This window comes from Pteronotus mesoamericanus, unplaced genomic scaffold, assembly GCF_021234165.1.
Source record: "Pteronotus mesoamericanus isolate MK-2021 breed Mesoamerican mustached bat unplaced genomic scaffold, CSHL_Meso_final contig_199, whole genome shotgun sequence".
Lineage (NCBI taxonomy): Eukaryota > Metazoa > Chordata > Mammalia > Chiroptera > Mormoopidae > Pteronotus > Pteronotus mesoamericanus.
Window position 1 is genome coordinate 132132 of NW_026555083.1, and position 15269 is coordinate 147400.

General features: G+C 44.6%; 1 protein-coding gene across 1 annotated transcript; it reads right to left on the bottom strand.

Moving 5' to 3' along the window:
* Window positions 1–3269: 3269 nt before the first annotated feature.
* On the bottom strand, window positions 3270–13688 carry CUNH19orf18 (chromosome unknown C19orf18 homolog). The gene is made up of 6 exons (XM_054567846.1): window positions 13607–13688; window positions 11717–11803; window positions 10762–10864; window positions 8923–9074; window positions 3743–3781; window positions 3270–3400 (listed from the first exon to the last, which is right to left on the bottom strand). Exons 1-6 carry the CDS (start codon window positions 13686–13688, stop codon window positions 3270–3272), a joined length of 594 nt encoding a protein of 197 aa, XP_054423821.1.
* Between the last annotated feature and the right edge of the window lie 1581 nt (window positions 13689–15269).

The window sequence follows — 15269 nt, forward strand, 5'->3', positions numbered from 1 at the left end:
AACCACATTACCAACGCAGGGGCTACAGAAAAAGTAGTGTCCATGATCCTGCGTGAGAAAAACAGACTTGTCTGAGTCAAAGGAAAGGGCAGGGAGTAGCTAAGGTGATGATATAAAGTCTGAGAATCTTACCCAGTGAGGATGTAAGTGCCACGTTCTCCAGCATCACATCACAATACAGGCGTCTCTGAGCCTCATCAAGTAGCCTCCATTCCTCCCAGGAGAAGCACACGAACACATCTTCAAAGGTCACATGGCCTTGCTATCATGGTGACAGATGAAACGACAAACAACCCCTTTGCTGAGGAGCCAAATACATCCCTCCCATCCCAACATCTACTATACACCCAACCTTCTCCTAAGCTCTCCAATGCAGAGGATAAGCCAAGCCATGGAATTACTGGCGCTGCTTTCTCTTCACAGGCCCATTGATAACTGGGTAAAGCCATTAGCAGCAAGAGGCAGATTGACAAATATGTGTCTAAGCTGTGGGAATAACACAAAAGGATGTACCCCATCCACAGGCAATTCCCCTAGTATGGTCACTGTCATGTCATTCTCAATGCGGTGCCCTAGACCACCAGACATGCTCCCTGTGCAACCACACACTACTCTTTATAATGCACACTCCTCATACCTCACAGCCAATGGCCACTACAATCAATGCTCCTGCCCCACACTTGTATTTCAATTACCTCCTCACACTGGTAAGGGTGTGATTCCCACACTAGGTGTCTGGCCACACTCACAGTGCCTGACACTGGAAAAATGTAATCATCATCGTTACTAACCTCACACACTCGGAGCCTGGAAGAGGACATCACACAACACACAAGGACACATCAAGGCTGCACTCCAGAAAAGACTGAGCAACCAGGGGCTGCCTTTGTAAGACTGAGAGGGTAAGATGTCCCAATTCCTGCAGGAGGATATGACCAACTTGTTTAAGTAACTCTGCAGGTTGGTAGGGAACTAAAACCCACTGTAAAAGGATCTGCAGGAACTGCGTCTGCTCCCCCAGATAACAAGAGTTGTGAGGCTACAAGACTGTATCCGTGAGAGTAGAGTGTGGAGAGAAACTTGTACCAGGGCCATTTGGGGGTATCCTGGTTTCACCAGACATCAAAATAGCACATCTATTTGCCTTCATTTTAGGACTAAACCACACAAGTTGGTAGAGCATCTACAGTATACTTAGCAAATTCAAACAGGATCCAGTATAATCAGACTTCCCATGGTTCCCATTAGCAATGGCAGCCCCAAACCATTCTATGACGATCTTGCTATATGTCTTGTCTCAGACTTAGTCACATGAAGCCACATGTGTGCAGGGGTTCAGACTGAGCCATCACAAGATGTGCCTCAGTTGTATGCAAATTCTGAGCTAAAGTAACTGAGACCCTGTGGGCTCAAGAGAAACTTCTGTCCCCATCCCCTTAACTATCTAGCAGTGATTTTTCAACTGTTGTGCCACAAGAATTTTTAAAACATGCAATACCTGACCTCTTTTCCCTTAGGGTGTCAAATTTAAAAAAATGACAACAGCCAACACAATAGCTGTCCAGTGTGAATGAATTAAAATTATACCTTTTTGGGGGTCAAATCGGCAAAAATTGTATTTTTTGATGTGCTGCAGAATTGTAGTAATTAGTTTATGTGTTCCAAGTCATGAAAAAGTTGAAAATAACTGATCTTGAAGAATCTCAGCCCTGGCTGGGTAGCTCAGTTGGTTACCATGTCCTCCTGAAACACCAAGGTCATGGGCACAATCTCTGGTCAGGGTACATACAAGAAGCAACCAATGAACACACAAATAAGTGGAACAACAGAGCAATGTTTCTCTCTCTCTCTGTAAAATCAATTAGAACACACACACACACACACACACACACACACACACACACACACAGAGCCAGATTCCAGACCATTTCCTAAGCCACGTCTCTGGTCCACTAACTCCAGTTGGACAATGGTAGTAGACCTCACCCTGATATTCCTCTTCCCTCAAGCCCACAATGTGTTCTCCACCATGTACCCAATAGAAACCTGTTAAGATCATGATAATATCATTTCCTCCCTCTGAGCAGTTTTATCTGAAAGCAAACACACATCCGGCTAACTTTCCACACCTGTTACACTGGTCATCCATATGGTAACACCTCAGTATACACTCCATACAAATAGACTCAGGACCTTGGGTTTCTCCATGGTCCTCAAACTCAAGGACTGGAAAAATGCAATTAAGAGTCCCAGGAAAGCACCCTGGCACTGTAGTCCTGTTGGTTAGAGCGTTGTCCTGATATGCCAAGGTTGCAAGTTCCACCCCAGTTAGAGCACGTGCAAGAATCAACCAATGAATGCACAATTAAGTGGAACAACAAATCAATGTCCGTTTTTCTCTTCCTTCCTCTCTCTCAAGTCAATAAATAAATAAATATTTTTTAAAATTTTTAAAAAACAAAGAATAAAGAGCTCTGATGCCACCACATGAAAAATAGTATTTAAAACAAACAAACAAACAAAAAGAGCCACGACCAGTGTGGCTCAGTTGGTTGGGCATAGGCCCACAAAGCAAAAGGTCACGGTTTGACCTCTGGTCAGGGCACATGCCTGGGTTGCAGGCCTAGTCCCCGGCTGGGGCGCAAGCAAGAGGCAACCGATTGATGTTTCTCTCATACACTGTTTTTCTCCTTCTCTTTCTCTCTCCCTCCCCCGCTCTCTAAAAATAAATAAATAAAATCTCTTTTAAAAACAGCCCTGGCTGGTGTGGCTCTGTGGATTGAGCACAAGCCTGCAAACTAGTGGTTCGCTAGTTTGATGCCCAGTCAGGGCACATGCTTGGGTGCGGGCCAGGTCCCCAGTAGGCAGCGCAGGAGAGGCAACCACACACTGATGTTTCTCTACCTCTTTTTCTCCCTCCCTACCCCTCTGTCTGGAAATAAATAAATAAAATCTCAAAAAAAAAAAAAAATGGGTATGATTCCAATAAGTGCAGATGGAAGAAGGAACACGTTATGTGTCTGCGGTACTCAGAATAAAGAGTGAAAGTTTAAAAAAAAAAAAAAGTTCCAGAAAACGACAATCCAGGGAACACGAGAGGGGGGCTGGGTGAGTGAGGGTCTGCGACAACCTCCACTTCCCGTGGTTCCACGAGCAGTAGGGGAAGCCTGTACTGAAGAGGCCTTAGAGGAATGCGGGTTCCTGGCGGGGTTCCTGCCCACGCCTCCACACTTCCTGCCCTGGCCCTGGCGCTCTGTGACCTCCATCAGTCAGGGGCCGTCTAACTTCTGGGCCTCAGCGCCCTGGGGATTCTGTCCATCAGTGTGACTTGAATTGAAAACAGCCTCGAGCGCCTCAGGGAACTCAGCAGGCCCTCCAGTCTGTTCTTCCTTTGGACAGCCTTTGGGGACATCAGAAAACTCGTTAACGGAGATCGTGTCCCTTTTTGTTTAAACCCCCATGTCTCTGGCTTCTAGAGTCCTCACATTAAGGGACAAGCCCAGCCTGCTACTCCAGCTGTCACTCCGCCTCGCACTCTCTGTTCCCCGCGGGCAGGAGGATCCCAGGGTCCCAGATCCTCCCGGATCACCCGCCCGTGCGCGTGTCTACACAGCGGTTCCTCAGCCCGTCATCCTGTCCCACTCCGTGTGTCACCCACGAGCACCTCACAGTCCGGACGCCGGGGCCTGGGCTGCAGGGCTCGGTGGGCTTAACGGGCAGGGCCCAGGGGACACGCACTCACCCCAGCCGCGCGCCTCAGAGTGGCCGCCGCCATCTGACTCTGCGGGAGAAACCGGGCGGAAGCGGCGGGCGAGGGGGCGTCGAGTCCCGCGGTCCTCGTTCCGGCGCTGGCGCGGGTCACCCGGGAGGCATCGCCAAGCCTCACACCCTGGTCTGTGCGGCGGGGACCACGACGGCTCCGGCGCCCTCTCGGCCCCTGCAGCTCGCCCTAGACCCAGCGCTGAGGAGGACCTGACGGAGTGAGGCTCCTCTGAGAAAAGATAAGACGCCCAGCACGACGAGGCGGCCGGAAGTCCCGCCCGCCGTTACCTGGTTTAGGCAACCTTTTCTGAACCTTCATTGGTCGGCGTCACTGCCAACGTCGGGCAGCCCTCTGGGTAATGCAGTTCCCAGATCCTCGGGCCAAGCTAAGGGAACCCCCACGAACTTCAGTGGAAAAGGCCACGCACCGCCGCGAGGGACCCTGGGAACCGGAGAGTCTGGGGCCCAGGATAGAGGGGCTTAGCTCCTTCTTAAAGGTGCCGCACTCAGATTTCTGGGGAGTACTGTCTGCATCCAGTCACTCAAGCATTTGGAGACATTATATTTCAGAGTCCGTGAAGTTGTGGGGCTAAGCATATTCTGTCAGATGCTTCCCAAAACTTATTGATTCAAATGCACTTATTCCGTATTCAGTCACAAAATCGGTCCACTTGTGGAGAAATACATTGGTATCAAAACTGCAACCGCATCTCATTGCTGGAAAGTGATTACAGGAACTATAGTGCATGAGGAATTGAAATAACCTCACAAGAACACTTGTAATGTGCAAATTATAGAAAGCTATTAATTTTTGTAAGTATGTAAGGCAACAGGTGCTAGACTTATTATGATCATTTCACAATGCATACAAATATCAGATCACGTTATTCACCTAAAACTAATATAACGTTATGTCAATTATATCTCGCTTTTAAAAATTGTTTTAGAAAACTACGAATAATTACTACATAGTGATTCAAAGATCGCGGCAGAATTGCCTCGAAGTATCATTGGATGATTTTTAAAAAAGGAAATAAAAAGGAAGATCTCACTTTTAGAAAGTTAATTAGTGATCCCTGACAGGTGCGGCTGTGGATTGAACCAAACCAAAGGGTCACCAGTTTGATTCCCAGTCAGGGCACGTGCCTGGGTTGCAGGCCAGGTTCCCAGTAGGGGGCCCATGAGAGGCAACCACACACTGATGTTTCTCTCCCTCTCTCCTCCCTTCCCCTCTGATAAAAAATTTTTTAAAATTAAAAAAAAAAAAGTTTATTAGTGATATCTGTGAAAAGACACGCACAACCACATAATTTGGGGAGCCTTGGGTTGGCAAGGTTTTTTAAAAAAGTTATTTATTTATTTATTCTTAGACAGAGGGGAAGGGAGGAAGAAAGAGAGGGAGAGAAACATTAATGTGTGGTTGACTCTCCAGTGTCCCCCACTGGGAACCTGGCCAGCAACCCAGGTATATGCCCTGACTGGAAATCGAAGTGACGACCTTTTGGTTTGCAGGACAGCATTCAATCCAATGAGCCACACCAGCCAGGGCTGAATTGGCAAGTTTTTTTTACTATTATTTTTTACCCTAACCCCAGAACATTTTTCCATTGCTTTTAGGGAGAGAGGTAAGTAGGAGAGAGAAACATTGCCCGGGTAGAGGTTCAAACCCACAACCTAGGCACGCTCCCTGGCATGGAATCCAACTGACGATGGTCCAACCAACTGAGCCACAACAGCCAGGTCTTGCACTGGCAAGTTTTTAAGGTCATCGTTTTGTTTTGCCATTATTATACTTACAACTATTGTTTTGTACCCCCTCAGTAAAGTCAAGCTATTTAGCACAGTCACTTTGTATATACTGAAGAATTGGGGAAACACACACACGCACACAAGCACATGCCAGGGACCATGCACTCCCTGAAAATATCTGACAAAGCCTTCAGTCTCCACACTGGGTTGGTTAATGAAGGTCTTTCCCTGCATGAACCCAGTCCCTAAACACTAGGTGAGATGGCTCTCCAGTTCGTAACAATTAAGAGAGCAACTGTTCGATCACCTTTGCATAATCAACAGAATGGCATTTCATATTTGCAGGCCCACATTCAATGGGAGGGGGTTATACAACTTCGAACACCAAGGGGTGAAACTCTCGGGGACCAATTCTGCCTACCAGAGTGACTTTGCTAAGGCACCTCTGGGCATGAAGACTAAATCCTGAGGGGAGTGTAGGGGAAGACACCTATAAAGATGGGCTCCTGGTCACTAACTGGGCTCAAATTTTTTAGAAAAAGAACTCAGCAGACATTTCTTCACAGGGTCCTCTCAAAGAGAAGCCTATCCTGAACTGCTTGCCAGTGCTGTTGTTCCTGCCGTCTGAGCCAGCCCTTACAGAGGAGTTCTGGAAACCTATTTCAACCAACAGTACTGAACCTTTCTCCATCCAATCAGAGCTGTGCAGCTCTGGCCACACAGAGCAGCTCTAGTCTGACCAAATAGGACAGTGTCTTTGGGACTAAACTGCAAAGATCTGGAATCCTTAATTGGAGGACAGACCACATAATTTGGGGATTCTTGGATTGGCAACGGTTTTGTTTTGTTTTGAAGGACTTTATTTATTCTTAGAGAGAGGGGAAAGGAGGAAGAAAGAGAGGGAGAGCAACATCAAATGTGTGGTTGCCTCTCCAGTCAGGGAGGAGGGGGTGGGGAGAGGGTTGGGCAGGGACTCCTGTCCACACAAACCAGCTACCCTCTGGCTTGGCCAGTACACTTTCCCTTTCCACCTAAATCTGAAGACTGCAAGTCCCTTCGCTGAGCTACAGAGCAGCCGCTTGGCCCCAGAGCTGTTCTACAGCTGTGCTGTTTTGACAACCATGCTGTATCACAATTGAGCTGTTTTGTATTGAATAATGTTCTTTCACGGCACCCCAAGCTGGAAATTCCTGTTGGCATTGAATTGAGGCCACCTTGACACTTGATTAAAAGACCATCCAGTCCCTTCACGCTGGCATCTACATACAATGTGAAGTGCATTTCCAGCAAAACCAACACTGGGCTATGTACAATGCTGCCTTCTAATGACCAGATGGCTTAGTCATAGACCTTGACAGACTTTGAAGGCACAAAGGTGTGCTGGATCCTGGCTTCTCCACTTTGTGGACCTTCACATGATTTGGAACCCTGGGATGTAATTGCTCTGAGAATTATCAGCAGTGGAATAGTAAGGTGGGCCCCCTTACTCTGGTACCAAGTTGGCATTCTCAGTCTTCTCATGTAAATAGAGACATGCTATGAGAATTGGCAGATAGTGGGAAAGTTCTGTTTAATGAAAGTGGGTCCCCAGCATAGTCTGGGAAATTGCCTGAGGAAATTATATTCCTGGTTAGGAGCAAGGAAAAAAATATGGATAATTTCTCTTTCACACTTATCAAGTTGGATTTTTCTCTACCCAATTACAATTATTCATGAACTATGAGAGTAAGATGCAAGAATTGCTATACCATGTGAATTTATTTTGTCTTGCATACTTCTAGTATTCTTTCCTTAGGGTTCGCATGTCCTCAGTCTGACATCCCTGCCATTGTTCTCTCCACCCTGGGAAGCATGTCCTGCAGCTCTTTAATTTGCTTTCACAGATTTCCCACTTCTGCAAGATGCACAGCATTCAGTATTTCATTTCCTTTACTAACTGTTGCTCACTCTTCAACCTTGTCCTTTCAAAATGTTGTCTTCTTTTTGATCTAATAACTAAAATGTAGACAGAATGTTATTAAGATACAAATAAATGAGAAACAGAAGTGGAGAAAAAGAGCTGAGGGAAAAAGTATGGAAAAATACAGGTGCAAACAGTGGAATTTTCAGGACATAATGAATGTTATTTGTCTGGTAAGGATGATGGAAATTTAAATGTTTAAACTACTGTCCTATTTTCTGTATTGAAATTTTTTTCATTGAACTTAATTGGGGTGACATTGGCTAGTAAAAATTATATAGGTTTCAGGTGTACAATTCTATAATACATCATCTGAATATTGTACTGTGTGTTCAATCCCCCAAGTAAACTCTCCTTCCATCACCATTTATTCCCTTTACCCTCTCCTACCTCCCCCTACCCCGCTTCCCCTCTGGTAATCACCATAACGTTGTCTGTGCCTATGAGTTGGTATTCAAGCTTTATAAATGCCCAGTTTTTTTAAAAAATGTAGAAAAGTTACAATTCAATAATGAAAAGACATTGAAAAAAATATGTTCTGAGGGTTAATAAGGGCCATCTGCCTCAGGAAGCATCAATTATCTCTACTCTTGGCCTGCCAGCCTCTTTCTGACATCTGTGTCTGGGGTTGCTTGGGAGGACCTTCATGCAGAGTATGGTTAACGAGATTGAATTAGATGCTGTGGCTCTACAGATTTGTAAAGCAACTATCCAAGAATGTCATGCCCTGGCTGGTGTGGCTCAGTGGATTGAGTGGCAGCCTGCAAATCAAAGGGTCACTGGTTTGATTCCCAGTCTGGGATGCGTGGGTTGTGGGCCAGGTCCCCAGTAGGGGGGCGTGCAAGAGGCAACCACACACTGATGTTGCTCTCCCTCGCTTTCTCCCTCCCTTCCCCTCTCTAAAAATAGATAAATAAAGTCTTTAAAAAAAAAAGAATGTCAGAGCTTCTACAAAATCAGGCTTATATGAGCATCTGTGTGGCCTTCTCCTCACAATTCGCAGGCATGGCAGGCATATTTCAGACAGGAGTCTTTGAATCTGGGATAGTGACCTCTGCTTTGTGGGCCTTGACCAGTTTTCACATCAGATTGAGGCACATGGTGGAGGCAGGACATCTGCTTGCCTGTGTTCTAAACTTGGGAATAATGTTACTTTAATAAGTATGTTTAAAGGAAATGTCTTGTTTGGGAAAAAGTTTGCTTACTGAACTCTGTTGTCAACCCTTGGAACTTCTCTGCAAAAGGAACCAAGCAACTACACAGTTGTTTACCACTCTGTAAAATGTGATGAGAACTGGTCATTTTCTGTAGATGTGGCTGAAAAATTCATCTTTCTTTCCTCAAGTTCCACTAACTCCCACTTAGCTTTGCCTTTGAAAACCAAACCATCATTTCCAGCTCAGCTTTCATGAGGTTTAGGATCTGAGAAAATAAACTGGTCAATTCTCTACCTGAATTAATGAAGTTTGCCAGTCTCTTCTCTGCAAGGAGGTAACTGGACTCGTCTTCACCATTGTTCTCCTCTTCATCTCCTGATAATGGTATCTTGATATTTTGATAAAGCAATGCAAGTTGTTGCCTTTCCTCAGCCTGTACCAGTCGACTGGAGAATAATACAGATGAATTTAGGAGCACAATTATTATGATATATTATGTTTTAATCATGTGACCTTTTGACTGAAAAAGAGTCACTAGTAGTCCCTGGCCAAGTAGTTCAGTTGGCCAGATCATCGTCCTGATACATCAAGGTTGCAGGTTTGATCTCTGGTCAGGATATATACAAGCAGCAACCAACAAATGAATAAATAAGTAGAACAACAAATTGACATTTCTCTCTCTTTCTCCAATCAATGTTTTAAAAAGAGTAGGGGGAAACCTAAAAAAATTAATAATAAAAATTTTAAAACTTTACTTCTGAGAAAAATAACCACTAAAAATTCCATGAAAACATGTATATTGGGGCTCATATTTTCCTTTTGCCTCGGGCTGTAAAATTGCCTGTGAGGCACTGGGTATAATCCAAATGGATTGGCTTAGTAACTTAATTGGGTGTTGAAACTCCAGGAGGATATGTTTTAGTGAATTACCTTAGAAAATTTTTTATATGTTAACATCTTTGCCTATATTAATAAAAGAAACTGAAATTGCAGTTACATAAATTGAGTCACAAGAGATTACCACAATAGATAACCCAGAACCAAGCACAATAGTTATACTCTCTCCTTAGCAAAATTTCTTCAATTTGACCTTCAATCTGTTTGCCTTCCTTTGACATACTTCCAAGTGATCCTAAAATGGCTACCTTAAAAAAATCCCCTCATGTTGATATACTGGCTTCTAATAGAGCAAGTAATTTAGTACATCTTCCCCAAATGCTACCATTACTCCCAGACTGCATTAATAATATTAAGTTTCCGGTGAAAAAGACTGCTTTTTTCACTCTTTCCTGCTTTGCACTGTTAATATTCCTTCCAGACATCAAATTCAGTCTAGACCACCATGTTTTGGGAAAATACTAGCATTTCATACAATGGCTTTCAAACATTTTTGACCATGATCCACAGTAAGAAGTAAATTTTACTTCACAACCATGTATCTGACAACTTTAAAAACCATCATTTCTACCCTGGCTGGTATGGCTCAGTGTATTGAGTGCTGGCTCACAAATCAAAGGGTCACCGGTTCGATTTCCAGTCAGGGCACATGCCTGGACTGCGAGCCAGGTCCCCAGTATGGCGCATGTGAAAAGCAACCATACACTGATGTTTCTCTCCCTTTCTCCCTCCCTTTCCTTTGTCTAAAAATAAATAAAATCTTTTTAAAAATCATCATTTCCTTTAATATTTAATGCTTTCTAATATATTCTATTTTTCTAAATTATACTCTGTCTTGTTTCTTTTTCTTTTCATTTTTAAAATAATTTATAAGTCCATATTCTGAAAAACACTGATCTGGAAATTTATAAAGATTATAATAATTTAGTGATCCTAAGAACTATGATCATGCCCTGGCCAGCGTGGCTCAGTTGGTTGGAGCATCATTCTGTACACCAAAAGGTTTGGGGTTTAATTCCCAGTCAGGGCACATACCTAGGTTCTGGATTCAATCCCTGGTTGGCAACCAATCAGTCTTTCTCTCTTACATTAATGTTTCTCTCTCACCTCCTTTCTAAAATCAATAAACATTAAAAAAAATAATTATGAACATCATTATCACCGTCATAACTAAATAACAACCTAGTTAATTTATGTATAATTTAAGGACGGTAGAGTTACTTAGCATGGACTTACTATATTGCACAGAAAACAGCAGTCCCACATATCAGGGCAACGCTTAAGGCTATACATGCAATTGTAATTACTTGAACAAGAGCAGGCCTATGTGATATCATCACTGAAAAGGAAAGAAAAAAAAGTTCTCATCAAATTTCATTTTAGAGGTGATGTCAGTTAATATACTAATCACATTGTTATTCCCAAGGGAAATGGGAGATAAAATCAGAAATCCCATTAAAAAATAGCATTCAGCCCTGGCTGGTGTGGCTCAGTGGACTGAGTGCTGGCCTGTGAACCAAAGGGTTGCTGGTTTGATTCCTAGTCAGGGCACATGCCTGGGTTGTGGACCAGGTCCCCAGTAGGGAGCGCTCAAGAGACAACCACACATTGATGTTTCTTTCCTCTTTCTCCATCCTTTCCCTTCTCTCTAAAAAATAAGTAAATAAAATCTAAAAAAAAACCACCCCAAACAAAAAACATTCTTGCCCTGGCCAGGTGGCTCAGTTGGTTGGAGTGTTTTCTTATACACCAAAACGTTGAGGGTTTGATCATTGGTCAGGGCATGTATGGTAGGCAACCCATCAATATTTCTCTCTCACATTGATGTTTCTCTCTCTCTCAAATCAATAAAAACATATCCTCAGGTAAGGATTAAAAAAAAAATAGCATTCTTAATTTTTGAAAACATGAAGGCAAGCTTGCACAGCATGTGTGAACAAACATGATTTGAATTCCCCCATCATCGCGGACTCCCCTTTTTCATCTGCCTCCTGTCCTGGGTGGAAGCCCTCTCTTTTGCTCTGTCTAGATGCAGGGTCCCTGACTCAGTGTAGCAGCGCCTGCCAACTACATAGCCTGATGGGAGAGTTGGCTTAGTTTCACAACTTGAGTGCTGTCCCAATGGGCTCCGGCTGTGCAGTGCTATGATGAAAGGACATTAGAGGGCAACCTGGGATGCAATTCTACCAACCTGCATCCCAGGTCTTGGGGTCTGGGGCCATCAAATGTGCTCTAAAGCTGTTCTTTGTAGGCTCAGGTGTATCATCCTTCCTATCATCTGAAATTAAAAAAGAAACACCAGTGTTACTGTTTGTACAAACTGAAAAAAGTGCAATAAGCAAGTACATTACTCAGCCACTTGCAAAATCTGACAAACTGAGGTGGCTTGGCCTTCCTTCACTTTGTCCCATCAGTGGTTCAGGATGAGGAGTTCAGCAACTGAGCTGAAAAGGGTTTTGAGGCTCAGCCCTCAGGGAAAAGTCAGCCTGGAAGAATGAAATGAACCTGGGCAGTGGAAATGCCAGCAGTGCAAAATGCTTCACTATGGTGTGGGTTATACGGATGTGCGCTTCATAATTTTTTCAACTTTTCTGTATGTTTTCAGATTTTCATAATGAAATGATGTGGGAGAAAAAAAGAATATGGGTCACAGATGGTTTCGATACAAGTACTGAAATTGGCTTTTGTATTTGGCAATGGGAAGATCATCAGGAATCCAGACGAAGGCGGTATTAGCGCTGATGTGGTGGGGATGCAAGCTTGACTGAAACAGGTTCAAGAGAGAACAGGAGGGAAGGAATTAAGTGAGTTTAGGAATCTTTTGAGGAGCTCTGCTGTAAAGGCCGGGACAGAAACAGGGTAGCTCCTGGAGAGCCCTGAGCAATCAAGAGGCTGGTTTTGTTTCTTAAGATGGGAAAATTCAGCTGTGGCCTGCTTGCTCAGTTGGTTAGAGCATCGTCCCCATATGCCATGATTGAGGGTTCAATCCTCGATCAGGGCACATACAAGAATCAATCAATTAATGTATAAATAAGTGTAACAACAAATTGATGTTTCTCTCTCTCCCAAATCAACAAATTTTTTAAAAGATGGGGAGATTAAAAAGCATGGTCATATGAGAATGGGACTGGTATTTTAAATTGTGTTATGACGGAAAAAGTCACCAAGCAGAATGGGAGAGTAAGTGGACTAGGAAAATGGATTAGCGTATTTCTAATAAAATTTCCTAGAAATGATATTGCTTATATTGACTATTATTTCTTATTTTCTGGTCTCTTAATACTGTGGCATTTGGGGTCATGATCCTAGAGACTCTCCCTCCTAGGGCATTTCTTAGAGAGCAAGGGACCCCCCGTGATCATGCCTTTGATATACAAACCAAGCAATCCTGATCAAACTCACACTCCAGGCCAATATTCCCTCTTCCCTAAATTACCCCAGGGCCAGGCACAGGACAACTAGGAGCCACTTCAATAGTCCAGAGCCTGCCAAAATTACTCAAACCATCCAACCCTAAGCTGACTCCATGTACCCACCTCTCCTCACCCATTCCTTCCCAGGAAAACGCCGGTAAAGACTCTGGACCTCACTCTCCCCTCTTCCTCCTGCTTCCTGACCAACTCTGATCCTTCCCCACATGGCTCTACAAGATGTGCCATGCCTGTTGTTTCTGGGAATCTATGCACATAAACGTCTTCCTTCCTAACCAGCATGTGCATGTCTGCATGTCCTACCTGAGTAAAACAAATCCCAGGTGTTTCAACTCTCTGGGTCACAAGAGGACATTCACATAGCAGACGAGATACCCACAGACTAGTTTTCATTTAACGGAATGAGCAGTGCAAGCACTTAAGGCCAGAACTTTGCGGTGGCGGGGAGGTGCTCTTGAATTTGAAGTAATTTACTTTTCTTGGGGGACACTTTGGGCTGCCTGGTGATTTTTACGCATTCTTGTGACCACTGATGGCCTCAAAAAGAAAATGTATAGTAGTGAAATGTAATTATCCCTTTTTATTCACTACTTCTGAAACAAGTAAATACAATGGTTGGCATTACCCATTAAACCTGGGTCTGAACTCACCTGCATAAGGCAAGCATACAAGAAGTGGCCATTCTATTAAAAACAAAAATAAAAAGGTGAAAGAACTTTGAACCTTGTCCATCATTCCAGAATTGTTAGTCTTTTATCCTATGGATGAAAGGAACTGAACTATTTAGCTAGATCCCAGCATCCACTCTATATCTTCATCCAAGGAACTAAGGAGCTCTGCTACGTCCAGAACGTTTGGGTTCTGCCTTGGAGCCTGCAGTGTGAGGTCAGCCGAGGTTTCCAAGTGATTTCCTTCACGGAACCACTTCAACCAATGGGGACACTTGACACCATGAGGGGTTGCGCGGGTGCAGGTTAGGCTGGCCAGTGCAGGCATGAGGAAGACCATGTCCCTGCCTTCAGTAAGACAGACAGTCAATGAGGAGGCAGGGCTTGCTTCCTGTCCCATGGTTCCTCTTTCATTTGTTTTTGGTCCTAGGCCTGCACCGCCGCCCCCCCCCCGCCCCCGGCCCCGCCCCGTCTCTCCTCAGCTTTATCCAGGTTCTCCTGCTTGGGCCCACCCCACCCTTTGCTGCCTCCATAGCAGAGTGTCCACAATGCACAACTGCATCCATTTCCTTCTGTCGAAGAAAACCCTGAGTCTCATGTTCTGACCCGAAAGGCAAGTGCCTGTTTCCTTTTCTTCTCCCTAAAACAACAGAAACAGTTGTTGGTTTCCTAGCCATGGACCTAAATAGGTAGTGGCATCACCTTCTGGGGAAGCCTCCCTGGTCTGACTGTGGTGTCTTTGTTGGTGTTTCCACAACATCTGTTCCTGAGTATTGCAGCCCCAACACCCTAACCTGTCCTCACTGATGTCCCCAACATCTCACCCCTGACTGTGATTCCTGAGGGGCCCACAGATTGGCATAGGCTCCACAAACAGTGGCCTCTCCCAAAATATTTGCTGAACACAAGTGAACAAACGAACAAGCACACCAGCCATTTCCCAGGCACTCAGCCCCTCTCAGGGTGATCTAAGTGTAGCTATTCTCACATCAACATCCACCTGTTCCCATTCTGTGTTTGTATCTTTCCCCAAGACCCGTGGCATCACCTATGGGTCATTAATGTCCTCACAAGATTTCTGCATGAGCATGGAGTCCACTGCCATCCCCACCCCACACGCCCCCCTCCCTTCACTGTTTTCAATATTGACTAGTTGTAACCTCTCTGGCTAGTACACACTTAACTCATATCTGAGTGCTTCAGTCCTACACGTATTCTGGAACTTAAGACGTCCAGATTTAGGATCATTGTAAACAGGCTACTTAGATTATCACCTTAAAGACTGGCTTATGTGCATTTACATGTAATGTTAGTTGTGGAAGATGGCCTCTCTGCCCTCCACCTGGGGTATTACACCCCCTGGCATGCTGGGCCTTGGAGGATCCCCTGAGACAGCAGTGGCCAAGTGGTGGGCCCTGTTCAGTTTGCACCAAGGTCCAAAAGAGTGAGCTCACCGCCTCCCAGGCCAGCAAGTTTGTTCACTGGACAAGAGTAGCATCCAGTTAATAAACCGGGGTGAGCAGAGCCTCCAGGAAGTTCTTAAGCTGGGAGGCTTGCTTTCCCAGTAATGGCCATGTACCAGGTGATGACGTTTTGGTCAACAACAGACCACATATATGTACAATTATCCAACAGGATTACATAC

Bases quoted from the DNA above. Each gene is read 5' to 3' on its own strand.
- CUNH19orf18 (XM_054567846.1), bottom strand. From the start codon at position 13,688: ATGGACAAGGTTCAAAGTTCTTTCACCTTTTTATTTTTGTTTTTAATA. The intron at 10,865-11,716 runs GTTGGTAGAATT...TTTCCTTTTCAG, and splicing joins CCCCAAGACCTGGGATGCAG to TGATGATATCACATAGGCCT. The intron at 9,075-10,761 runs GTAAGTCCATGC...ATTATTCTCCAG, and splicing joins GCTGTTTTCTGTGCAATATA to TCGACTGGTACAGGCTGAGG.